Raw genomic sequence first — 27,427 nt, 5'->3', positions numbered from 1 at the left:
AAAGCAGGCAGAGAGTATAATTTGTGTGGTGTGTTTTCAGTGAGATCCCATCCTGTCAGGGGTGAAGGGTCTTTTATCTCTAGGGGTGTCTTGAGTGGCTCTCATGTCTGGTTCAGAGCATGCAGAGGCTCAAAGCTCAGCGACAGAGTAACGTCAGCGTGAGTGGCAGCGGGGTCGACAGCAACGGTTCGGACAAATCCTCCTCTATCTGACCCAGAATCCTCTGAGGCTACTCGGTGAGCTGCCGTGAATCACCTTGAGCTTAATGATTTGCAGATATACAGAGAGAGGAGGGCTGGAACCTCCAGGGCCGGAGCTTATCTCCCGGACCTGACCCTTTGATCTGGCCCTCAGATTAACCCTGCAGACAATGAGATAGAGCCTGTGTGTGTGCGTGTGTGCGTGTGTGCGTGTGTGTGTGTGTGTGTGTGTGTGTGTGTGTGTGTGTGTGAGAAGCGACAAAGATATTGTGTGTGCTTATATCTCGTGGGTGAATATGTGTGTGTCTGGAGATGGAGCCTTGAATAACCTCAGTCTAACCCTAAGACCCTGGCAAGACCAATAAAAGCCATTTACAACTGTCCAGTGATGCATTACCTGACCTGTTGTCCCGTTCCCATGAGAAGTTCTTACCCAATCTGTAAACCAAAATTGTCCCAAATCCCAAAATGACAATTCCACATCTTATTTTGGTTAATTACCCGGGTTATATGACTGAAATCAATAGCATTATACCGACAAGAAATTGTTCCTATAGCAATATATTTCATGGTATGGCAACTATATTCAAAATCACAGTAAAATATATAAATGTATAACTCATTTTGTTTTTGAAGAGCAATTTAACAGCAGGGGGGGAAAGCAGTGTTTTGCTGCCCTCTCTGGTTGAAAGTTTCAAGCCAGTTTCACCTATGACTGAAAAGTGTGCTTTGTTGCACCTGTAACCACATCCGACTGTGATGTCACAGTGTCCTGGAGTACACCTGTACTTCACCGCAGAAGGCTGGGAAGTTAAACCACTGGAGGTCAGCAACATGTTTTAACTCTTAACAGAGTAACTCTTAAATGTAACAGTAGTTAATTTGCCGAAATATGCCAATAAAAATCATGAACTCTAAAACCTTATTTGATAATGGCTATGAAATAATATTTATTTTGAATTAAAGTCTCCAGACATGTAAAGTAAGCAAAGATATGCAAAAAAGATTAATATTTGTATTTCTTTGTTGTTGGGTTTCCTATATAAAACGTATGTAGCCTACGGTGGCGGAGCTTCTGAACGGTCTATCTGCTCCATTAGAGGAAATATTAAAGAGGCTACATGTTTGACTCAGATGCGGAAACTGTTACGCAACAAAGTCGGCAACCAGCAGACGTACCAGAATGGTAAGTGTAGTTATCTTTTAGTTGTTTCTGGTGTTTGTTAGCTTGTTAGCTTGTTAGCTTGCTAGCTTGTTAGCTTGCTAGCTTATCACTGGCAGTGGCTGACACAGCATTAGTGTTTGTGAAACACACAATAATATCTGCATGGATTCTTTGGTAGATAGTGGAAGGAAGCTAGTGTGCCGTTTATATCCAAAAAACGGCACACTCTATATGTTTGCTGTCAAAACTTTCAAACTCTCTGTAGGCTACTGAAGTTCACGTTGCGCTGGAGGGTCCATCTTTATTTGCTGTTTCTCTGTCGAATCACGTCGGCGTATGTGTATTAGACAGTGATAGGCTGTTTCTAATTTATGGTGTTCCTTATCTAGCTTGCCTGGGGTACATTTAGGGAAGTGCCGCGACATCTCCCCCTTCAGTAGAGGAATGTGAACACCTCTCTACTGAGACATTTTGTACAGATACAAGTCAGTATAGTCAAGGTCAGACATTTTAGGGGACATAAACATAAGAAAAACACTTTTGAGTGGAGAGGATCTTTATGTTTTAGGTATATTTTTTAATATATTTTATATCTGTATCATATTCAAATTGGATTTGCTCGTACCTAAGAAAAAGAACAAGTTCAAGTTGTCTAAAAAGTTCTCTTAAATCCCTTGTACGTGCCATGTATGAACAAATCCATTCATACGAGTGGTATGAGGCCCAATATGATAATAAGATCTTCCATTAAGTCGGACCATGACACGTGCTGCTCATATTCATGGTATCCAGAGAATGAACCCTCGTGTTTTTAGTGACCCCCTGCCTTTGCACACAAGATATCTAATCATATGACGGACAGGTATCTACGACATTCGCCCTACGCTTCCAAAGAGGTAAACCTTTATCATTTTAATGACCCCACAATTGTTCCTGTAGCGCCACCCTCAGTATTAACTTAACATCTTCGGTCTAAATACTAACAAGGCTCTACAAATAGCATAAACGTCAGTATGTTGTTCCAGCTATAATGTTAGAATTTCAGGGTGTTATTGGACTTTGGTCAGACTGTTGGTCTTGTTAAAATACAGTCGGTTACTCAAGTCTTTGGTTGCAAAATCTTTGAGTGTTAAAAACCTGCCACAATTTCAAAACCAGCTGGGTGTGAAGAAAAAAGCATTTGTTCATTACCACATGAAAAGACCTGAGTATGTCAGGTTTTTAGTCAGTGGATACAGTTCTGGATTACATCTGAATGAGACAGACATTAGTGTAACCTGCTCCAACAAGTGATAAAACTGAAAGGTTAAGATCATTTCTCTCAAGACAACGCTAACTGTGTATTAATATTTCAGCTGGTGTTAAAGTTTCTGAACTTCAGATTGTTATCAAATGGGACTGGAAGTTTATTTGCGAAAGCATCGACTGATTGTGGACAGATTCAGTTTGTTTCCAGCCACATATTGAACAAACCTTATGAAAGATATACTCACATCATTCCCTCTTTATTTTCTTATAAATGACTCAGTATATTTTCAAAAGCATTTTATATGGTTATAAAAATGTTCCCATAAAGAACTCTGTAGGAAAAACAGAAAGATACTAAAACTGGATACACAAGGTCGGCATTCTTTGCACTTTATCGAAAAACCCAAAGGCTCAATGGCCTCAGTAGACAAAACTGGTTTTGCTTTATTCCACTGTAATGAAATTCTGTTCCACCAAACTGTGGATGAAGACATTGCAGCGACCACCCACCGCTGCTCATGCATCACACAGGAGCAGCACACAGGCCATGTTTGTCTGCTGGTGACAGATGAGAGAAAGAAAGAAAGATCCAGCTCTGCGTTTCCATCCACAGACTGATATTACATTGACATGAGATGACTCATTTAAAATTCATAATGAAACGTGTCTGGCTTGGAGATTCCCCTCCTGAAAGACAAATTATGCAACAGTTATTTTTTTTGATACACCCTTCTTACCACAAAGAAGAGCCAGCCAAAGATTCACTCTGCTTATTAAAGCAACAGCCTAGCATTGTGTCGGGATCTTCTGAAAAGTAAGATATTAACTAAACCCATTACTGAATCTAAAGGCCTCAGAACTCACATTCTTTCTCCGCCTGTTCCAGTCTTGTTTGCGGAGCATCATGCAGCTTTATAACACGTACTTAACAACAGGGATGCATTCTTGTTTCATCATCCCTTAAAACCCCGACACAGCTCTGCCACTCAGAGACACAGTCGACACACAGATCAGTAGTCTAAACACATATTACAGGCTTGTCATCGGTCCTCGGCCATAAGACTGGTGGCTGTACTAAAGCCCCTCACACTGCGACAGGGCATTGAGGATCAAGACGGAATATTCTGGATCTCAGACTCTTGAGCCACTGGGTGACACATCTTCATCCCCATCCTCTCGTTTTCCCTTTCCACAGGAGCAGCCGTCATACCCTTCTTCTTCTTCACCGACGCCTCGCAGTGACTGACAGCTGTACTTTGGCTTCATTATGGCCACACAAAAGCCATATTTTAAACCATATTCTCCATTTTCCTCAGTGGGGCAGGGGTGGATAAAAAGGGGGGGGTGGGGGGGGGGGTTGTGGAAGAGGAGAGCAGGAAGGGAGGGAAAAGCTCCCTAGATGAAAATCCTAAATCAGTATGCCCTGCCGCTGCAGCTGAGGCCTAGGCGGGGATTTCATTTAATTTATTCTCCTAAGCCTGGGAATCAGGCCATCAAAAGGAACCAAACTATCAGGTTTCCTGCACTAAATGGCCCAACAGTGTGATGTGGCCAGCCTGGGATCCAACTTAACCCTTTCGAGGTGGCAAGCGAGCGTCAGAGGCAGTTGCCTTCCTTGTCAGGACAAATTTATCTCCTGACACTCTGAGGCAGGCACAGAGACTCTCAGGTTCAGTCAGGACTTGTGGACTAAAGGGGACACAGTGGGGACAGGGTGGCACTCCCTCCCAGTGTTTCGTAGATTTGGATATCCCTTCTTTAGCCGTGTTTAATGGTTGTGGATCATGGGATTAAGGGACACAGGCTCATGGTTGGCCACTGTTGAAATGCCAGCCCAGTCTCTCTAGTAAAGTATATTCACATGATGATTCTGCAGCACATCCAGTGCCAACAATCGGTACCAGTGCAGGAAGTAGTGCACTCTTTACGTAGTGTGGCAAAACAGTAATTGAGGTCAGGGTTTTGGATGGCAGAGGGAGGCTCTTTAGCGTCCCTTGGAATGACGTCCATATTGAACAATAACGCACCTCACGATTTACGTTCAGGAAGTAGCGAGGTGGAAAGTCATTTTCAGTTGAAGAAATGTCACAATGAACATGAGCCAGCGTTTTGTAAAAATCCTCCAGTATTTACGTTCTTGTCTGGCAATATAATTGATATAATGCGTCTGATTTATATGTCGGAAACCAAATATTGTGTCCTCTCATGGATCGACAATTTATGTTTTACTTATTTGTTTTTTTAAACGCAATGCTTCCCTACCTAACTTAAACCATATGTTTTAATTGCCTGACCTTAGCCGTTGTTTGCCGATATTCTTTCAGCCCTAACTGAGCTGCAGTTGCCTTGTGCACATATTGTGAAAATAAATGATTTAAAGCAACTTGGTTTCAAATTTGTAATATTTCTCTGTGACATTTAATGTGCATAACTGAGCAATAATCAAAGTAAACTTAATAATAGTAATGATAATCATACATTTAATTTACACAGCATTCTTCTAGATACTCATAGAAGCTTTACATGAAAAAGTTAGATGAGAAACCAAATAGAGCACAATTATACAACGTTAGCTGAACGTAAAATGAAACAATAAAAGCAGCTTTAAAAAGATAACTTACGAATGTATTATAGAGAAGCTTTTACTCATTTAGAGAACATTTCAAATGGAGCCCTGCTCACTTAAAACCAATGAAAAGAGCAAAGTCAGGAAACAAATATAGAAATTGCTCATGTGTAAATTAACTAAAATTGCTCAAACTTTTTCAAAGAGTAGAGAAAGATCTAAATGACGTGGACATGTGCTGCAGCTTTAGTTGTGATTGAGATTTTACCCATGATGCCGTGTTGGCAGGCAGCTGTGGAGAGGAGGGAAGTGGAATACAGAGAGCCATTAGGGTTAAAAGTTTTTTTCTCAGTTCAAACTATTGACAAAATCTGAATTGTCGTCATTTGGTTAAACCGTGTTGTACATGACTCACTCGAGCTGAGTCTAATTTGAGCACAGATTCCACATTTTCTCCAAATAACTGATTTGGGTCACATTGGGTCACATCCAATATTTTGTTGCTCATGTGTAAATCCATCTCTTGAGTTCTTGGAAATTATCAAGTTTCTCGTTGCGACTCTGTCCTCGACCACATGAAACCCGGCTCTGACCGAAAACAACCAAAGGCTACTGTTTAACCATCACTGAGAAGCACAAAACGCCAACCACGCTCACAAATATACTTCACAGAGGCTTTATTTCCTGCTTGACTTAAAAACCAGTTTCACCGCAGAGAGGTTTAGGACGTTCTTATTAACTTATTCTAACATACGGAGTCGTTTGCTGCACTCATTTCCCAAAGTGAGTTCCAGGGACGCTCAGGGGTCAACGTGGAGGTTAAAGGAGACATAAGCTGTCTCCCAATTCCACACAACACACTGATTCTAACCAGGTTCAGATTAAGTGTTGAAAACTCAGAATGCACAGAAAATAAAGCTTGACTTTTTAACTTTCTGTTGATTTACACTATCATCCCACACGATGCAATGCACAAAGGCAAACGAGGAGCTACTCACAGCTGGTAAACATTAAAATAATTAAACGGTGGATGGTGGTGAAACAGTAGCAGGAAGATGGAAAACTAAAATATTAATATCTGGGAGAAAAGATTGATTTTCTCTGGTTTAATTGCCAAAATCACAAACTAAGTGTCGGCGTATGTATCGCATCATTTCATGTTAATACAAAGCAGTAAAATATGTAGACTTCTTGTGACACTTTCTTTCTTTAATACACACTTTATGGAATTCGCTTTCATTTGAACTAAGATTGTCAGGAATGAGGAAGAAGAAGAAAAGGTTTCTTTATTGTGTTGTTTTGGCCACATCACTTTTGCAAAAACACATAAGAAGCAGTTACACACGCATACACACAGCTGTGTATTACCATGAGGTCAACGCTCTTAATAGTGAATCTATGACTCCGTGTCTCGTGTTCAACAACAAGTGGAAACACGAACGCTGGAAGAGTAAATGTCCGAAGTCAGTAGCAGTCGCAGGCACACTGTTGTTGTTATCGGGCTCCAGTCATAAAGAACATAATATTACTTTCTTCTTATGAACACACTGGGAAGCAGGGCAGATCTCTGATGACCAGCTCCTTACCCCTCATCTCTTCTCTTCCTTGATCTTCCCCCACTGTTTGCTTTACTTTATTTTCTGTTTTTTCTCCCCCTCCCCCTGTAATTTTTTCGTGCAAAGAATAAAATTTCATCTGCGCGGGCTCTGGGAAAGGCGGCCCTCGGATTGGCCCTTGCCCGTACAGATGCTTTGAATTTACAGGGCTTTTCTGCCTGCGAGGAGAAGCAGGGAGGGATGGAGGGATGGAGGGATGGATGGTGGGGTGGAGGGGGAGAGATGGGAGGGGTTGAAGGGGGGGTGAAACCTGCCTGTATTTCCTGGGGATTAGGCGTTAGATGGGCGCCCTCAGAGGAGGTCTCAGGTCCCGGCCTCCCTGGATGGCTGGGAAACTGACCCCCATCTGACTCTGTGGGCTTCTTTATGCCCTGCCAGCATGTAGCCTCAGGACGGGACCGAGGCCTGGGCTCCGTACCAGGTCGGCTGAAATGCGGACCGAAACTGTCCCATTTATACATACATTAAAGTAATAATCTTAAAGACTTTCGCTTAAATAAATGTCTGTTATGTCACTATCTATCACCAAAAATTGAGGAAACGCAATGGCGTCCTGTGGCCCACTGATGAGAGCCCGTGCATTTGCAGTATTAAGAACTTGGTTTCTGTGGCAACATTTCCAGGTGTTTCTTGTGAAAAATCGCAAGCGCTTTTGTTGTCTGGGAAGTGAGATCCAAAAGCACACCTGCAATTACCACTTATCACCATAAGTGGTAACAGACAAAGTTAGCGGCTAGCTGGGGAACAGTGGAGTATTTAGCACTTGTGATTTCCCCAAGGAGTCGGTGTAGACCATAAACAGAGCTAAAAGTTGAGTGAATATTTGACTTAAATGTGCCAGGTCAGCAGAAAAATACGACTCCAAAAGAAGCTTATGTTGCTCCGTGTCTGCTGGGTGTGTAAGTAGACAACACTCTTTGCTGTAACACGCAGGAAACAAATCCTACAACCAGGTATACAGTAATGTTTTCACGCATGTTGTGCACTTGACAGTGACTGACTTCCTGTGTCAAACATTAACTCCTACAGTGTCATTGTGTGTAAAGTTGCCAGATTGTTTTTGTTTCAACAGTTTCACGCTGACTTTCACAAAGCGTTGGAGCGGTGTAGACATTTCTATCTTTGCCGTTTCATTGTTGCATATTACAATCTTGTTTTCCATCTTACTGCCGATGTAAATGGAATCAGTTGTGGGGGACGTTGTATGCAAAGCTGAAAAAGGCCAGAAAACAGCTGGTATCAGAAAGGTCATCAATGGGGAAGTTTTAAAGCAACAATGGCAAAGTCTTCCAAAACAACCGTGTACAACGTATGTTAAGCTCTTTTGACACACTGCTCAATCAATCCTTAAGTTGTGAAGTGATAGCTCATCAGAAATGTCCTCACAGATAATCTTCCTCTTCTCTCAGAGACCATTTGGTCCTCATAAGTACAGAAACACTCACATGCTTGTTGAGGTGGGAACCCTGAGGCCTTTGAATGTGGCTCTCATTCAAATCATTCTTCTGCCATTTGTTTTGCAACACTCAAATTATGCTCACTTTAATACAGTGGAGATGGATTTATTATTGCATTCAAGGACACACACACACACACACTTGTTTCCTTACAGTTAAACCTAACACTCTCACACTTTTCTACAATTCCTACAGTTCATGGCAGAATCGTCAAGGACATTGAGAACAGAAAATGATCTCATATCAAGAGTAACACGATTTTGTTTTTAAAGGTATTTTATTACCGGAGTGTGTACAGACCTTTTGTAGAACCATCAATTGTAGCAATTCTTTAGAAAGCATTTTACTTCTTTTTTTTCATAAGAAAGTTAGGCTTTTGAAAAGTCCAAATGCAGCAGAGCAGTCAGGTTTTTCTCATATATAATATAATATAATATAATAGAAATATAAGAGATAAAGGAGAGATATAAGAGAGAGAGATAAATTATAGATACAAACAGAACAGATATATAGAAAATTAGATTATAGATATAAGAGATAAGAGAGAAAGGAGATAATATATAGATAGATAGAGAGATATAAAGGATAGAAGAATAGATAGAAATTAGATATAATTAGATAATATAATTATATATAGAGATAGATAGATAGATATAAGAGAAAGGAGATATATAGATAGAGAGATATATAGAGAGAGATTAGAGAGATATATCTATCTATATATATATATCTCATATATATCTTATATATATATATATATAGATATTATATATATATATATATATATATATATATATATATATATAGATAATATATAATATATAAATATATTATAATTATATATAATATTATATATATATATATATATATATATATATATATATATAATTATATAATATAATATATATATAATATAAATAAATATATATATATAATATAAATATATATATATAATATATATATATATATATAATACATATGTATATAATATATAAATTATATATATTATATATATATGTCCGTCAATCCCAATTCAAATCAAACTCAAATCAAACAGCATCTGTGTGAAGAGGCCTGCTGCTGCACAGAAAATGGCTGAGATGAAAAATCCAATTCTTGATTACAGGGAGCCATCTAGTGGCGGCTGAATGAAAGAGCAAAGCAAAAGCAACAGCAGAGAGCTTCTGTTTCCAGAGTACATTTGTTTTATGGCTTAACAAAGACAAGAACACACAAAAAGCAACTATTTAACTAGTTTTTTCTTCTTCTTCTTCCAAACCACATGTGCCTTTTACAATCAATTAAAATAGAAAATAAAAATCTATGTTACAGTCCAATATTTTACTATAACATTTCACAAATACTCCATCTATATATAAACATTGATAGGAACACACGATACAAACCATCCGTGCCCTGCAAAAACCTCCAATTCTACCATTTTATGTCATAAAATGATTTATTTTTTACTGTAAATGACCAACGGGTATTCAGTTTACAGTAGAAATGAGTGACGCTGGTACCATGATGATTATTACAATATACAGGCGTCAATTAACTGGGCTTTGTTTTTTTTCAACTTAGTAGTATTTTTGGAAATTCAAGGTCTCTGCAGCACACAAGGAAACTAATTTCTTGCCTGTGTAAAGAAAGGCAAAGAAAGGCAAACACAGGAATTTGCAACACACAACACAAAAACTCATTCTGTTATAATCGTCTCCTGAAGACCAAAGTAGAGCAAAGATACCTTTTCATTATACAGTACTGTTAACAACGAAGATGATCAACCAAAATAAAAATAAAAATACACTTCAATTAATTGTTTTGTGTTTTTGGGATGAAAAGGAAAAGAGAATAGCTGTTTTTACTATCTTAACTGCCATTACATGCATTAACCCGTATTCATCAGACTTCTCTGGAAGCCTGGTATTTGAGGTGTACTGTAGCCATCTCTCATCACATCTTTTACCGTATATACCGTGAAAAGTCCATCTTAAAGTGACTCTTTTCACTTGAATCTGTTTTGTCGGGCACCGTTTGTATTTGTAAAAGACGGCAGAATGAACAGTGCACTTCTACATTTAAAGTAAATAAGAAATTTAAAACAATATCGGAAAGAAATTACAAAAATTAAACGCAAAAACAAGTTCCCGGCCTTTTAGAAAGAATCTTATTTTTCTTCTTCTCTAGATAATAAAACAAATCACCAGGTAAACACCTTCCTATTTTCTAGAAGGAAAAAACAGGGGGGGGGGGGGGGGGGGGGGGGGGACAAGGAGGAGACTACTCCAAACTCTTTTAGCTCGTCTCCAGCTTGGCCATTTCCTGCACATAGATCCCGATGCTCTCGCTGTCAAACAGCACAAAGTAGACGGTCTTGATGGTGGAAGACATGGTGGCCACAAAGTAGGTGGAGATGGCCTTAAGGATCAGCTGGGCCGCTGTCTGCTTCGGGAAACCATTCCTGACAAAGACAAGAACAAACGCGTGGTCAAATGTAGAGCTGTCCTCGTGCAAACGCACCTTTTCAAATCTTGTGTTTATCTTAAGTTTCTTGGTCATTCAGTATTAAAAAGGACGAACTTCTTCTTTACCTCTTTCAGCCCAGGCTCAAACTTTAAGCAGACACAATTGTTAAGAGGGTGAACCTGACTTCTACTGACCCCCCCCTCTCTATCATTCAGTGGTTCCAAACCAACAAGGGTCCACAAGATAAATTGTGAGCGGTCGCAGGATGATTAACAAAATGGATATTAAGATAACTAGACGAAGAATTTTAAAGATGAGCGTGTTAGCATGCTAACATTTGCTGAGGCTGATGGGAATGTGTTGAGTTTTGTAGGTTTTTAGTCAAAAGTATTGGACACATTCTTGACCAGATGATGGCGCTATTAGAAGTCAGGACCACCAAAGTTATTGCAAGTCATGCTGATGGGAACATGAGCGTCTGTACAACATTTCATGGCAATCCCTCCAAGAGTTGTTGAGATATTTCAGTCTGGACCAAAGTGGTGGAGCAACTGACGGGAGAGAAATGTGCGAGCATGAGACGCATGAGAACATTATACTGCTGACGATGCGAGTATGCCACTTATGATGTTATGGAGACATGCAAGGCTTTCCTTACAGCTGGAGTGTGGACCACCTTGTTCGGGTGAACTCAGGTTAAGTTTCTTGGTCTGGAACCAGGTTTGTTAAAAGTGTTACGCAACTACACGTTTTGTTTTTTTTGGCAAAGCACCTCCAGTTTTTTTGACTTAAACTAAAGCCAGAGAGAAAACGCCCTCAAGTTGATGTTGTTAATGAAAGAAACACTTCAGACTGTCAGTTAGTTTAAGATAACATTACATTTTCTAACAGCATCGTGCTTCTACAACGAAGAAGGGAACCCATGATGTACGTCAGGTGTTTCTTTCTGTGCGTTTTCTCACCTCCCGCTACCGATGGAGGGGAAAGCCACAGACTTGAGTTTCTTCTCATCCGCCAGAGCCAGGCAGTTCTTCACCGTCTTGTCCAGCATCTCCTCACACTTGTCGGAGCCCCAGCCTGGACTGTTGCAGTGGATGACGTACTTAGCGGGCAGACCGAAGCCGGAGGTCAACACAGCTGAGGGATGAAGAGAAGAAGGACGAATTGTTAGTAACTGAAGAGGAGAATATATAAAAGGGTGGAGAGCGAGCACAAAGGAAACGTAAGGATGATATAATTACTAGCATTCCTGGTGGAAATAAAGCATCTCTGTTGCTTTGTTTCTACATTCCTTAATAATCAGAATACTTTAAGGATCTATGATGACTCTCACTTTGGCTGTGGCAAATAAAAAGTTTTAATTACAAAGTGATTTCTCTAAATGTTTTTTATTATTTAGTCTATAAAAAGGTCAGAAAGTTGTAAAAACAAATGTTGCATGTTCCTGTAGTCCAACGTGATATCTTCATATTGCATGTTTCGTTTGTCCAACAGACACTTTACAAGGACGACAAGCAGCGCAGGGAAGCACTGTACTTTATCGGTACTTTGTCCTACACACTTATTTCACAATATATCTTATATGCTTTGGCCTAAATATAAATAAAACAATCATTCTTTTTCTAAAAAAGAAAAAGAAATCTGTCAAAGCGAACCCGTTTTAGCCATTTGTGCATGGTGGGAAATATTAGAGTGTGACACACGAAAGGCTCTCTGCTAGTGTGAAGGAGAACAGCTTCTTAAAAGGACTCTAACTAAATGTCCACAGAGTGAGAACAGTGACACGATGTGTTACAGAGGGGATTTTGCCCGGATATGAACACAGGTGTGCCTTGAGATTTTGGCTTGGTCTTTGGTGTGCCTTGGCCACAGAACGTTTGGGAACCCCTGGTCTACAGTCACAATCAGCTTCATTACAACCCGTTTTGTCAGAAGTCAAAACTCTGGAGGCCTGAGATGCTAAAAGAACACTTTGCTTGGTGGAAAATGTGTGCAGCAAATCTCCAAGAGCTTAAAATGGTTTGACCCAGAGTATTACAGCGAGGTGGGCCCGGAGAAATCACTTCTCCAGACAGCTGAAGAGGAGCAAAGAAAGGGAGAAGAGGAAGAACAGGGAAGAGAAGAAGAGAGGACAAGAGAGAAGAAGAAGAAGTCAAACCAGCAGCTGTCGACTCCAGGCAACAGAAAGCCTCCAGTCAGATTTTATTAGCCCACAGCGAACGTGCAACTGGCCTGGAGTCAAAGCGGAGGACGAGCTCATTTCCAGATGGCACTCAGGGAGGATGGAGAGACTTCACACTGCATGTGTGATTTGGTCGTGAGGTAAAGTGTGTGGATGATGATTATGGTTTTCATGACGGCCAGCAAAGTTCAACTTGTTTTATGGTGTGGGCGGGAGGAACAGTGTGTGGTGGCGTCTGTGAACTACACATCTGGAGATCACCTGTCAATCAAACTATGCGGACGGTACTGCAACATTTCTCTTGACGTAGTTTGAGCTTCGGTGAGTGCCGTTTTTGTTTTTTTTTGTCAATTTAGCCAGAAATATGAGTCGTATTACTTCCTGTGTGCAAGAGAATTGTTTCTGCTAAAGTCCCACCAGGTGTCACTTCTATATGCTTCTTATTGAAATGCCAAAACAAATGTGAAAAATGTCTGACAGTCACCAACCATATAAAAACCAACTGCAGCTTTAATGATTAATTATTAAAATAGTTTATTCTTCTGTTGATCAACTCGATTAATCGTTGCAGCTCCAAAACTTCACAAGGAATTAATTTAGTTGTGGCACTTTCTGGGCCAACCAAGCACTTAAAGTAATACAGTACACAAGTTGTCGTCCACTTTATAAAATGTCCATGCTTGAATCATGATACAATCGCAGCAGAACAACACCGAGTCCTCCTCTCTTACTTATTATGAATAACTCGGTGGTACCAGCTGTGTTTTTAAATTGGGAAATTTGCTTGCAAAATCCAAAAAGGAGCAAAATCACTTTTACTATTTTATAGATCCTGAAGAAGTTGTTTGACGGCTGTTCTAAACCAGGTCTGGTGAGGAGGACAGTCGGCTGATCCAGATCACCAGACTCCCTGACAGGCTCTGCTGGCTCGGCGCTCAGTCACCTGGTAATCTCTTTATGAGCTGCACACAGAGAGCGGGATTGTGATGCTGAGCTAACTTGGCTGAATGTGAGAGCAGTGAAGGTGGGGAGTGAGTTAAAGAGTCTGTAAGCGATGAATAATGAGAGAGACAGACTGAGAAAGTGGAGACAAATGGACTGAAAGATAAAATAAAGTGACGGCTCAAACAATATGGCTCTCTGAAGACCGCTGCATGTAGTTTTAGACTAAAGTCGATATTACGTCCCAATAATACAAGTCTTTGATCATTTTCATGACAAAAACTAGAATCACAGCCTCCGCCAACACGTCCTCTGTCCAAAATGTCATCACCGCATCATTTATTCTATTAGACATTTGAGTGAAATTGTCATAATTAGCATATGAATTCTTGAGTTATGGCCACAAATGTGTTGTGTGAGGTCACAGCGACCTCGAACTTTGATAAAAATCATCTTTGAGTCCAAATGTGAAAGAATTCCCTCAAGGCGTTCCCTGAGCGATCACGAGAATCGTAGGACCGTGCGTACGTACAAACATACGGACAACCCAAAAAACAGAATCCCTCCAGTCGCCGCTGCAGAGGCATAACAACAAAGTTCACTAAAAGGTTCAATGATGATGGAAATTCTGGCAAAAAATTTCGCCTTTAAAAGAAAAATGAATTTGTCAAAGTGTGTGAAGTGTGTGTGTGTGTTCATGGCCAACGGGATAATCCTTCCTGCAGTGTCCTGACATCATTTGTTGAAAGTGGAGGCCAGAAGGACCCGGCCCAGTTTAATTTGGTGTGTGTGAGAGAGATTTATGTGACACACTGACATCACTGTCGTAAGAGCTGGGTGGTGCTCGAGTAGATCAATACGCACTTGCACTTTGAAGAAAAAGTCACGAAGCGTCTCGTGTCGAATGATAACAGACGAGATGTTTGCAGCGTTGCTCTTCGTGGTGTAAACTGGGCTTCACATTACGTTTGTCTTCTCTCCTTGTACTCAGAACGGCAGAAAAGTGTCTCTGACCAGAAAAGGTCTACAGACCCCGTTGGTCAAAGTAGCTTCGAAGCTCGTTAGAAAACAATGAATTAAAGTATTAATAGAAATAGAAAAGGAACGTATGATATGATGTTGTATATTGATTGCTACAGCATTGGTTTATGATTTGGTTCAAGTGCTAATGGATGTAGATTGTTAGGATGTATTGTGCTTCGAGGGCTCAGTTTCTATATTTTGTTTTTCCATCTCCTGAAGAGTTAGTTGTGGGAGGGTTATGTTTGGTTGATATTTATGCATTGTGCTTCACATGATGGGAAATGCTCTCTGCGATCACCTGCGAAACACCTAAGCACAGCGCTCAGTGGCAATTTCAAGCGGTGCGCATCGCCATGGGTAGCGCTTCGGTCTAGCAGAACATCTGATCATGTGACCGCAGCTTTAGATGATGGTGGGTGAACATGCTGGAAGAGTATGTGTCTGAATAATCCCGTGAAGGAGCGGTCATGTAAATGACCTGACAAGATAAAGTATAGTTAATAAATTATTCACTCATTTATAGCTGTGGAAGAGTTTTAAGTAGTCTACATCATCTTGTCCTTTCTGACTTTAAAAGAAATCTTATCACCAAATATTTGAGCTGCTTCTCTGCAGAATCAAAGTCACACCACTTACACAGCACTTAGAAAGTCACAGTGACATCATGCATATTTGATCATCTATTTCAAAATCATAGATGTTACAATTTAATAAAAGAGTCCGAACCCGAACTTGGCCGAACTTCCAGGTTCCTCGTAGTAAGAGGTAAAATATCAAACTGGTAGGAACCACCTGACGGTATCTGCTCAGTGCACTTACCACCAGCCACCTCCAGAGGGCCGTTTTTCTTCTTCAGCTCCGATATCGCTTCAGTGAACTCCTTCCCTCCCTTCTTTTCCAGAGCAGAGCCTGTAAACGGACAAGAGGATGGGAGTGATTACATCCTCACATACTGCTGAGGACCAGACAGACAAAGACAGACAGCAGGTAATAGGAGAAGTGATGTCATGCAGACAGGCATGACAGGCAAGCAGGCAGACATGGAGACAACGATGCTGTCAATCATTTCACCTGGTTTCTCTCTGAATCTCTGAGCTTGTGCGGCACACACACACCGTCTCTGTTGCTTCATTTGTGAGACTCTCTCACAGAAGTCTCACGAATCAAATGCAAAGATGCAGATCCAAATGACTCACTCTGAGTCAGTTAAAGTAATGTATTAAAGCCACGGTCCCTAATTACTTCCCTCTGTCTTCACATGCTGGCTTATTTGCAGTGGACAGAGTATTTTCTTTCACTCCTAAATTAGAGGGCGCAGAGTTGTTAAAAAAAGAAAGGCTAGCAACATGCTATGAATGAAAATATAAAAGCTCCTTTTAACTTGTTTTCATTCACATTTTAAAAAATGGAATCTAGGTTTAAGTCTGAAGAGGAAGATCCTTGTTTCCTCTGCATCCTGATGGCTAAACCGTAAATCACTCTCAGAGCTAAAGAGAGAAAGCAGACAGGAGAGTGGTGATTAAAGTCTAGCAGAGCCAGAGAAATTAGTCTTCTGGCTGCAAAATCATTAAAAAAACAGGCTGGAGAGGACAAATACAATTAAAGGTTAATCTCAGCTCTTTAAAGAATTAAGCAAAAAGATCAAATAACAATCTTTGCATCCTCTTTTGTGTCCATAATGGTTTATTATTTAAACATTTACTTATCAAATCCAATGAGCAGTGAGCAACACTCAGGAGTTTGAATTTTCAGTCTTTTTCTAAAACTCTCTTTCTAACCAGCTGAACGGACAGCACAGTCGAGGGGAACAGGAAATGAAGCGAGTTCCAGATCGCCCATATTTCAGTCTCGTGAAACAAAGCAGCAACAACAACAAGCAGCAGCAGCAGCAGCAGCAGCAGCAGCAGCAGCAGCAGCAGCAGCAGCGTGGCTTCAAGAAATATATACAGCTGAGTAAGCTTTACATTCTGCCGTCTGTAGCTTCTGTATAACACTGCACTTGGATATTCAAAGACTATTGAGGGTAACATATTGAAGTACTGTACATGTTTCCCTCAGTGGGTTTGGTGTGAAGGTGAATCATCAGTGGGTAGAGCACAGGAGTGACACATGGGCCACCCAAGGAAAATACTACATCCCTGTTTTTACTCATTTTTGCTTGAGACAGTGAATTTCTACCGTAGTTGTTTAATGTTTTTGGGAAGATAAGGATTGGATAGTATCTAATGCAGGGGTTTGTTATCGGGCATTCAGACTGACAACAGCCTTACGGTAAAACAATGCATTGTTGTAAAAATCCTAACATTCTTTCAGCTTGAGGCCACGATGTTGATTTGGGCGGTCCCAGGTCGTCCAGCCAAAAGCGTTAGTTCTGCTTTGAGAAACAGACCCTGGTTGCAGGAACTGTTTTGAAAGATTTTGGTGCATAGAAATGCTGGAATTTCTGACATCTGAGAAAACAGTCAGCTGCCAAACCAACAGCTATTTTTTGATTTGATTTTTTAAATGCATGCCAAATTCTAATTTTCCTTCTTCACAATGTCCACATTGAGTTTGTCTTCTGGGTTAGGGTTATTGAAAACATAGCGTGCGACTGCGACACTTTTTGGCAGCGGACATTCAAATCCTTGAGTTTCCCCCACGAGCACTTCCTTGCACACATAAAATAGTCCCTGCTTACACATTTCATTGCCTTAGCAACTCAATTTTCACTCCTGATGGAGTAATAGTTATTTCAGTCACCAAATGACACAAATGCTGTAGTGAAGCATTTACAGTAAGAGCAGTACAGTTTGTGGGTTAATAAGCTTTTCTTACAGAATAATTAAAATGCAGAATTTAAACTGTGCTGCTGCTGTGATGTTTGTCCACAGACTGCAGTGCAGACTATCTGGAATATGCAGAGAGAGAGCAGACAGGCACTCGCAGTCTCCGTTGGTTCCTTTACCTACTTCACCACCTGTATAGAGGGAGGAGCTGGTCGGGTGAACGACAGCGTCGCTATCCACGATGGAAATGTCGGCTTGGACAACTTGCAACTACAGACGACAACGACAACAAACAACAGGCAAACAACATGGTGGTAAAAACACAGTGCGTGTGTGTGTGTGTGTGTGTGTGCGTGCGTGTGTGTGTGTGTGTGTGAGATTAGGAGCAACAGGATGGGACAAAAAAAAAAAATAATCAAACAAAAAAAGAGATGAAAGAGAATAAGAGGAAGAAAAGAGACAGGGAAGTGAGCGCGCTCTGTATTGGCTGAGGACATCACAGTAAACAAGGAAGCAGGACTGCACAGTGAGCCAGATGTACTTACATAGAAATACAGTAAGTGGCCCTAAATGTGTGTAGCTTACATTCTCACACACACACACACACACACACACACACACACACGATTGAATGCAAGAGTGCATTTTTAAATATTCAACTTTTACTTTTGTCTTTTTTTAATTGGGGACATTAAGAAAGCAAACGTCTGTTTTCTGACCAACTGTGTCGTCCTGATTGCTTGGCTCAAACAATTGTATGATCTCACAGGCCACAGCCCTTACCGTCAGGCTGCAGAGCACGACTAAATGAGGTTCATGTCATGTTTCTCTTCTACAAATTGGTGCTATATTTCATTAGGATAATTGTCCTGAAATTACAGTGATTATTTAGCATCATGAAAGGTCTGACAGCCGTCTAAAAAGGAGGACAACCTGGAATGAACCTCAACACATTTACACGATGGGAAGAGCAAGCAGAATTACTGCTCTGAGGGGCTTTGATAAAAACAATCCTTGAATGTCTCCACAGTCTTGCTACTGCAACAATTGGATTTTATGCATTATTTTTCTATTGATCTGCAAGAGAAAAATCATCTTTCCCTTCATTATCTGGAGGTCAAAGGAGATCAAAGTGAATATCCTCACCTGGTATTCACACTGCGTGCAACATCATCAATGAGTTATTTAGATTTCCTGAGAGTCCAAAAGTCATCAACAAGCACTTCTGCTGAGGAAAATGTGCTGAAGCTCAGGTTTTCCAGGTCTGCAGACGTCCAAGACTAAATCATACATCACAAGTCCCTCTTCTGCAACCGGAGATGTGTCCATGTATTTCAAATGGCTGCATCTTTCATTTAGGTTTACTGTGTTTTTTAACTAGCTTCAGAATCAGAGTCCGAAAGCCAGATTGTTTAAGAAGGCTAATATTAAAGCAACATTTATTTACATATTCAAAGTTTTGAAGCAGCATTAAACATAAAGCTCTTAATAAGCACCGGTTCTCTCCCGGCTTTTTGTATTATCGGTATTTTTATCACATTTTCAATCAAAATACAAAGTGAAAAATGAGAGACTCAAATAACGAGCTGTAGTTAAGCCTCACGCACGTCATCAAGATCTCCTTCACTTTCCAACATCTGTAACATCCAGCGAGTCGCCCACAGTGTGAATGAACGGACCGGGTGGAGGAAGGTTCTCAAGAGTTTCACTGACAATTTCATTTTGGGAGAAGTTGTCAAACTGTTGAACATTCAAGGATAATCAACCTAAAACCCCACTTGGCCCAGAGATGATAAGGGGGTGGGGGGGGGGGGGGGGGTAGGGGAGCTCACCTAGATCATCTTTAAGTTCAAGTTCAGCATTGGTGGGGTTGATGACCCCCTCCACGTCAAAGCCAGCCAAGTTACTGACCTCGCTGTGAATAAGGTTGAGCTGCGTAAGGTGGGAAAGCAGGTGGGCGAGGGGAGGGGGGGGGGAGGCATGCCGAGGAGGAGGGAGAGCAAGAAGGAAGAAGGGAGGAAGCAAAGCAATTAAAAACCAGTTTCGCACCACTCCTTAAAAACAGGTATACCTTGACTTTTGGATGATTTATTAGAGAACTGGACATTCAGCATGTCTGCACTACAGCGGACGCCAACTGGATTTGTGTGCAGTGACATTTACAATGTAATGTTTACATGTGGACTGACAGCCTGCACGCTTTGTACAGCAGTACACTCCAAAGAGAGGTAATAATGTGATCGTCTCACGGTGTGTTATACTGCTAAGTGCTGCTGCTACATCAGCATTAGTCAGCATTAAATCAAACCTCCCGATAAGCACTTTCATTTGTACATTTTCAAAGCCAATTGTAACAACTTAAATAGGACAGCAGGCCTGCAGGTGCATTGATTCAAAAATGCTAAATTATTTAAAATGTCAATGGAAAGTAATTAGGACCACACAGACGAATGGCCTCACCCAAGAGGGACATCGGCCACAAGCTGGAAGTAACCCATCGGGGGACATGATGGATACGATATGTAGAAGGTTGAAAAACACTGTTAAATAGGTCTTTTCCACGGCAGACATCTTTGACTTGTCATGGTAAGAAAAGCACAGATGATACAAAGAACATTAACAAACATCTCTGTTCTATTCAAGGGTCCCCGTGAGACAGTGAGACAGAATGAACGACACCAGGACCCGGAAACTGAAGCGGCTAAATGCAGTTTAACCTTCATCAGTTTGATTATTTCCACCTGTGCTTTTCCTACAGTGACACGTCAGAGAGCTCTATAATCTCATTTTACACACGTTTGTTGTTATTTCAGAGTGTTTGTCATCTTATACGTCTTAGTTGCTAATGTCCCTTTTGTCCTTTTAGTCCTATAGAATGTCAGTTTATACAATTACTACCTACTGTAGTTTCATTTGTACTACATTACACCATTATATTATATTATAGTACTTGTTTGACCAAGATTGAGGGAATATTCTCAAGTCAAAATGTCAAGGTATCCTTGTTGAGTTGTTTTCAATGCATATGCCACATCCTGTTAGTATTTCATAAGATTCATTAGTCATCTGTTAGACAAACACCACATTTCACCTCCGAGGATTTAAACTTGAATCTTGGAAATGAAAAAGGCCCAAATCATCCCAAACCGAAGCAGCGAGAGTGAAAGCAACAGAACAGTTATTTGGAGCGTGTGACTGAGACGTGGGCAGGAAAAGAGCAGTGACAATAATCCCGTCTGTAAAACAGACTAAGATAATGAAGCTGTAAATATAAAAAGCTGAGTCACTGGGAGATGAACGGCATCCGGTGATTTTACTAATGAAGAACGTATGACAGCAGACACTTTAAGTTTGATTTTAAATGAATGCAGTACATAAAGAAATGTGTATTCAAAATAACCATGAGCCAAGACAGCGTGTGTTTAAACTCTAATAGTATGGTCTTTAGGAAAAAAGGCACAAATAAAACTAAAAACATCAAATTAATTTACAGTGAAATCAAGAAATCAAGCAAAATTGCTAAATATTTCTGACAAATCCACAAGCAAGGCGTCTGTGTCATTCTGCTTTAACAACTAAATCTGCCATTACATCAGATGAGGATAATCAGTCAGAAATAAATAATATATTAGTATTAGCATAAGCACGGTAGACCAAGGCATGCAGTGCAATTAGCAGCAGTTAAACGTTGAGCTCTGGAAGTAAATTTCCCACATTCATTCTCCTACGGAGGGCTTTTGCTTTAGAGTTGCACAACGGAGAGTTTATGACTGTAGACACCATAAATCAATCCTCTCCAATGGGTTTGTGTTTAATCCTGTTGTACTACACTTCCCACAAGCTGAAGGGAGAGGCAAACACTCATGGAGGACACTGTTGAAGGGATATTTGTCCAAACTGCTAAAACACAGCACTTCTAATACCCAGAGCCAAAATCAAAATGATAAATGACTAACATTTATTATCACTGTTTGAAATCAGTGACACTTCTTGCATCATTCTTTAGTCATTTATTATCTTACACCCCTCCCCTCCCCCCCCCACCCTTTTGCCTTTTATGTTTTATGTTTTTCAAACTCAAACGTATTATCATAAGCTTCTGATCTTGACGATCTTGATTTAACAGGCAAATTTACTTCCATGTTGCAGTTGAAATAAAAGAAGTTTTGATGCTCAGCAGGACCAAAGCGAGGGAAGCTTACAGATCTGCCCGATCCAGGAGACAACACAGCGTTCATGGTTGCTACAGTTACAGTTAAAGCACAGTGCTGTTGGGTGGCACGAGAAGCCCTTAAATGAAGGTGAATTAGAGCAGCAGGATGGAAACTTACACTCATAGAACAAAATATCACAAAACGCTTTCTTTCTATGAGACAGAACAGATAACTAATTACAATAATTGATTGAGTTCACCTCGTGAGGCTGGTTCAGTTATGATTACCTTAGCTTCAAAAAGACTGGATATGCAGGTCTAACAGTTTGTAGTCTTGCAGGAGTACTAATAGTACTAGTAGTAATTTATTGCCTGGCATGAGTTAGGCATCTGTTCATCCCAGACTTAAATCATTCAATAGAGACTCATCTGTAGTTTATTATGTATTTAACCTGTCTGTCTATTTGTGTGGACAGAAAACTGACCTTTTGACCCAGGAAGAGGCTCTTGGTGGAGAGCACGGTGAAGCTGTCAACTGGAGATCCTTCTGTGGTGCTGTCTGCTGACGCTGCCTTGCTCACCTCACCCTGCTTCTGTGGGGGACAGAATACATGTTGACACAAAATGTTAGCGTTATAAAAAGTTACCGCGTGCAACCACAATGTCATTCAGTGTTGAGGACAACAGCCAAACCCCACGTGCTAACAGTGAAGGAATACCTTCGCCTTGGCTCTTCCCTTTTTCCCCCTGGTTTTCTTGCTCGCTGTTTTCTTGACTGGCTTGGGTTTCTTCTCGGGGGCGGGTGAGAGAGGCATCTCCAGTTTTCCCTTTGGTCCTCTCTTCTTAGCCAGCAGCTCTGGGTGGATGTTGGGCAAGACTCCACCTGCTGCGATGGTCACACCTTTCAGCAACTGAGGCAGGAAACCAAAGGTTAAAAACTGGAGTTTACATTCGATGGGAAGGTAAGAGATCAATCTAAAGGGTTTCCTAAATGGACAACAGAATGTCAAATAGATAACTTGAAACTAACTTGACATAATATCAAGTTAACATAAAGTTTTTTATTCGTGCAGCAGCTGACCTGGTTCAACTCCTCGTCGTTGGCGATGGCCAGCAGGATGTGTCGTGGTGTGACGCGACCCTTCTTGTTGTCTCTGGCTGCATTACCTGCCAACTCCAAGATCTCAGCTACATGGGTGATAAAAAAGCATCATCATTACATATTGTAGAGGACAAGTGCTTTGGAAAATCAGTTAATGCGTGAATTGCATAGATAAAAGAGTAGGTGATCACAACTTAAAGAGCTTCTTCGTCACAAACCGTCTTCAGGTTGAAGCTGATGTTAGAAATGTTGAGGGAAAAGTTCCTCATTTATAGCAGGAGCCTGTTTTGGTTGCATTACTTTCTGCCTGAGTTCTAACTACATATTATATTTGTGTTCAAATTAAACTTGAAAAAAGCTTAAATTGCCCTAAAATGGTAGAAATCTATATTATTTTTTACTACAAATACCATAAAGAAACCCACACTTTTAAATCAATCAACATCCACAGGAACAAGCTGCTCAGCGGCCAACAATACAAGACTGCGTATCAGTTGTTGTTGTAGTTTACGGCCTAAACAAACATCTGTAATAAGTAGAGAAATTGTCGTCTGTAATGAAATATGCATATTTTATAATCTCACCTGTAAGATACTCGAGGACAGCCGCCAGGTAGACAGGCGCTCCCACCCCAATGCGATATTTTGGCAGACCCCTCTTGATGTATCTCAGCATGCGTCCTACAGGGAAGATGACCCCGGCCTTGGTCGACCGCGACGTCTTGGTCATCTTCTTCTTTCCTCCTCGGCTGGACATGGTGTTGAGACCGGTACCACCGTCGGGCTCTGCAGGGACAGAACAACCATGATCCATTCACAAATCTGAATACAACTCATTTTCTTCAATATTTCCCCAAACTGGAAAGCAGCAGCCATTTGCCCAGATTTACATCCCAGTGTTACATTAGGACACCGACAGGAAGTGATGAATTAAAATAAAGAGTGAATTAAAGAAGCGGTGATCTTTTTTTACTGGGACTGGCTCTGGCTGGGTTCTTGATGAGTAATTGGATCGATCTGACTCTGAAAACATGGTGAAAAGTTTTAATACCTTTTAACTGCATGCCATGATTGAAAAAACAGAAGAATATTACTGTTATTATGCATTCAGCTAAGTCCTTCATCACGAGTCTATTACTAGTTTAAGTCCTCCAGCAGTTAGTTCTGTGCTTTCATTCTCTTCACTACAAACTCCCTGAAAGCATCCATAAGCATGTCAGTTTCAGAGTCTTAAAATGTACTTGATCACACTGAAGCATTGTATATGTTTATATGAATTACCCAAAATCTAAAAAAAATAAAATAAAGACATGTGTGTTTTGTTTAGATCCCCCTCAGGCCAAAACACATCTTTAAATGTCACACTAGCTGCATGAAGACTTGGATGATGAACGGACATTTTATTAATAACATATGCATTAGCACCCTGACCTCTTGGGAATGGCCAATTATTAAATGTAAACATGCATTTGGCCACGATTGTTGGGGGTGACACTCTAACTCTACTAATATTTAAAGTCAATCCCGTGGGTAGTTTCATGGCATGTGAAATATAATTGTGATGGAAGTCTTTTTTTTTTTATTGTACCAGATGCAGGGCACCAATTAGCTATCTGATACGGATAATTAATTAGCTCCACCAAAGGCCAGGCCGTTTTCTAAACCTGCTGCAAGATAATTCACACGATACATATCTTATCAGACATAACGCAAACCGAGGCAATTAACGTCAATAGCGTTATTGTGCAGCAGAGAGAACATCTGCGGTATTTCTGCACTCCGGACAGGTGTAGGTGCGTTTACCGCCACACTGGGTATTTATTTCTGCTGGCCACTGACAACGATTTCCGCATGTCAACAGCCCGCCGGATGTCTCGCACATGTACATTTCATTTATACAAAGACTGAGCGACTACACTAACCGATACAATCGAGCTGTCAGACGACCTGAGGACATTTTCCTGTTCAGGTCAGCGAGCTTTCACGAGTGGAAATAACAGCAGAGTGGCAGCAGCTGCCCGCTCCTCCTCCTCCTCCTCCTCCTCCTTCCCCGCCTGTCAGCTCCGGCAGTCTCCGCTCTCGGCCTCCATGCCAGTAAAAACACCGAAATGGCAACGTAAACGGCTCAGTACGGAGAACGGAGACCGGCTCGGACGACTGTAAGTGAGCGTACTCAAACCGACACGACGGTGGGCAAGCCCGGTGCAATACTTACAAAACACAGCGGGGGAAAAAATGTCTCCGGTTCTCCGGGAACAAGCCTGGGCAGTGTCGACTCCCACAATCCACAGCGAGTTGAAATATCGGAGCGAGCCAGCGCTGCTGCCCGCGTCGCGATGCAAATACTGGAGATGATCTTTAACCCTTTGCACCTTTTACTTTGTCCGGGAAAACACGTGGTTTGAATTAAAAATGCTGATCGATTTCCCGAGCAGATGATGCACACTCTCACATTAAGGGTACAGACGCATTTATTTAACGTGTTTTACTGTGGGCTACGCCAAACTGTTTTGACCAGGGGTGTCGCTAATTCTGGGCACCTTGTACAAATAGTCCCCCCCCCCCCTCCCCTCCCCAACCCTGAACAAATCCCATGTTTGGTTAACGCCTTAACCGCCTTACATTTTACAATAATGTGTTTTACTGATAATGTTTTAATCAAAAAAGATTGTGATCTAAACAGTATCAAGGCAAAACATATGTGCCATATGGGGTTAACAACACTACATTAGTCCAAAGTGAATTTAACCATGCAACCACTAGTCCTCATTGAAAATATTAAACTTGAGCAACATATTTGTGGTCATCGGGACTTTAATGAATCTACTTTGTAAATGTACAGAGACAAGCAGTAGGCGATTTGTTAATATTTAACCTGGTTTGTTCAGGTTTGTTGTTTTCGCTGAACTCCAACTCCAGTTTGATGTATTCATAAAAGCAATGTGAATTTTAGTCTTCTTATAACAAATACATTTGATAAACAGGAGGAAAAGGAGGTACAGCTCATGTCCACCTGAGTTCAAAGGTCAAAGGCTTCCCTAGAGAACCTTTCTTGGATGCTTGCCGGCCACAACACACAATAGCCTACAGCTGTAGTCTATAATACAAACTAAAGGGGCCAGCACATGCTGTAGGCATAATACAATACATGAGCCAAATACAAAATATGTTACAAAACATAAAATAAGACAGAAAATATGTGCAGCCCCTATCATAAAACATGTAACTATTCTAGTTAATGGAATTGTAAAAGAAGCCAAAACAAGTCTGATCAGCTTTGAGAGGGTAAACTTGCTGACAGGCATTTGTTGCATGGTCTTGCCTGTTAAGTAAATGTCACACACTTGCGTCACTTGCTCAGGGGACTAACACACACACCCATGACACACAGCGTTGCAGGATAGTTTAGTCATTGTGAAGATAATCAGAGTTGAATAAGTTTGGAAATTAAAAAAGTTGATTCTTTTTGAGTATTTTTGGCCCTTGAAGTTCTATACTGACTCCTCTGTTTGCCAAGAATCACAAGATGCTTAGAAAAGCACAAGTGTTACTCTATTCAAGTGTTAACGTACGCCGTGACAGTGAGACACCATGCACAAAACCAGGATGTGAAACTGAATCAGCTAAAGGGAAAATGGAATTCAGCCATCATTGGTTTTATTATTCACACTTGGGTTTTTACTACTGTGAGTTGTGAAAGTCTTCAGTTAAAAAGGCCAGTTATCATTTGTTGATAATTATTCAAATATAAAACTATGCTGAACTATTACTTTTACCTCATATGTCTCACACATTTAGCCAATTAATTACAATTAGATTTATTACCTAATGTCAGGTTCCCCTCCAATCAATGTCAAATAATTCACCCCCTCATTTTATTTTGAAGGTGAATCTCTCGTAGTAAATGAAAACAATTATTAAAAAAAAAACACAATTGAACACAAATCCTGAATCTACTACTGAATCCATATTACAGAATGGGTCATGATATATATATAAATCCAAACACAGTCCAGACTTTACGGCCCTTAGTGTGTCTGTGAAGGGCAAGTGATAGATGTATGCAGTGGCAACAGTTTTACACCAGAGGTCAGACCTGAGCTGTGCTTTAAAACCTAATTACATAAAGTTAAAACATCACTATAAACAGGACTAACCGGGTGAGAGTGAATGAACTTGCAAGCTGTCATACAGATTACACACACTTGTATCTGTGTGGAGACATATACAACATACAGTATATATATATATATTTATTATATATATATATATATAGATATATCTCTATATATATGAACAGAATAATTAAGACTAATATGATTACAGAAGGATAAAACTACAAAAATGTTCTGTAAAGTAAACTTTAAAATAACACAGAGTGAGTTCCCAAAGTTTACATTTCTGGCGCCCCCTCCTGGATGATCTAAGAATAGATTTGACCCTGATAGCATGAAGTATCACTATCACACAGTTATGCCAAAATAACACAGTATGTCAGTATATGCTATGTTATAGTAGTAACAGATGAAAAGACGTA

The 27,427-nt window shown here is 40.6% G+C and overlaps 1 protein-coding gene and 1 long non-coding RNA gene across 8 annotated transcripts; one reads left to right on the top strand and one right to left on the bottom strand.

Annotated features, from left to right (window-relative positions):
* Positions 1–9,274: 9,274 nt before the first annotated feature.
* On the bottom strand, positions 9,275–25,431 carry macroh2a1 (macroH2A.1 histone). 7 transcript variants are annotated; one of them, XM_029447325.1, is made up of 9 exons: positions 25,106–25,429; positions 23,476–23,676; positions 22,871–22,977; positions 22,509–22,700; positions 22,275–22,382; positions 19,469–19,568; positions 15,688–15,777; positions 11,684–11,858; positions 9,275–10,716 (listed from the first exon to the last, which is right to left on the bottom strand). In XM_029447325.1, the coding sequence occupies exons 2-9, from the start codon at positions 23,645–23,647 to the stop codon at positions 10,551–10,553; spliced, it is 1,110 nt and encodes a 369-aa protein (XP_029303185.1). In that variant the 5' UTR covers positions 23,648–23,676; positions 25,106–25,429; the 3' UTR covers positions 9,275–10,550. The 7 variants fall into 7 exon arrangements, 6 of the variants coding, with proteins under 6 accessions (XP_029303185.1, XP_029303187.1, XP_029303186.1 ...); XM_029447327.1 differs by lacking the exon at positions 19,469–19,568 and adding an exon at positions 17,816–17,906 and having other exon boundaries at positions 25,106–25,427; XM_029447326.1 differs by lacking the exon at positions 25,106–25,429 and having other exon boundaries at positions 23,476–23,693.
* On the top strand, positions 22,617–23,676 carry LOC115018422 (uncharacterized). Its single transcript, XR_003833387.1, has 2 exons — positions 22,617–22,751; positions 22,863–23,676. It is a non-coding gene; the product is annotated as an uncharacterized LOC115018422 (long non-coding RNA).
* Positions 25,432–27,427: the final 1,996 nt, after the last annotated feature.

This window comes from Cottoperca gobio, chromosome 14 (assembly GCF_900634415.1).
Source record: "Cottoperca gobio chromosome 14, fCotGob3.1, whole genome shotgun sequence".
NCBI lineage: Eukaryota > Metazoa > Chordata > Actinopteri > Perciformes > Bovichtidae > Cottoperca > Cottoperca gobio.
This window is presented reverse-complemented; position numbering and strand designations above follow the sequence as displayed.

What these genes read in the sequence shown, in the direction of transcription:
- macroh2a1 (XM_029447325.1), bottom strand. Translation starts at nt 23,647, where the DNA reads ATGTCCAGCCGAGGAGGAAAGAAGAAGATGACCAAGACGTCGCGGTCG. An exon ending in CCCTCTGGAGGTGGCTGGTG is followed by an intron (nt 11,859 to 15,687) that starts GTAAGTGCACTG and finishes TTCATCCCTCAG; the next exon opens with CTGTGTTGACCTCCGGCTTC. An exon ending in CCCTCCATCGGTAGCGGGAG is followed by an intron (nt 10,717 to 11,683) that starts GTGAGAAAACGC and finishes TGTCTTTGTCAG; the next exon opens with GAATGGTTTCCCGAAGCAGA.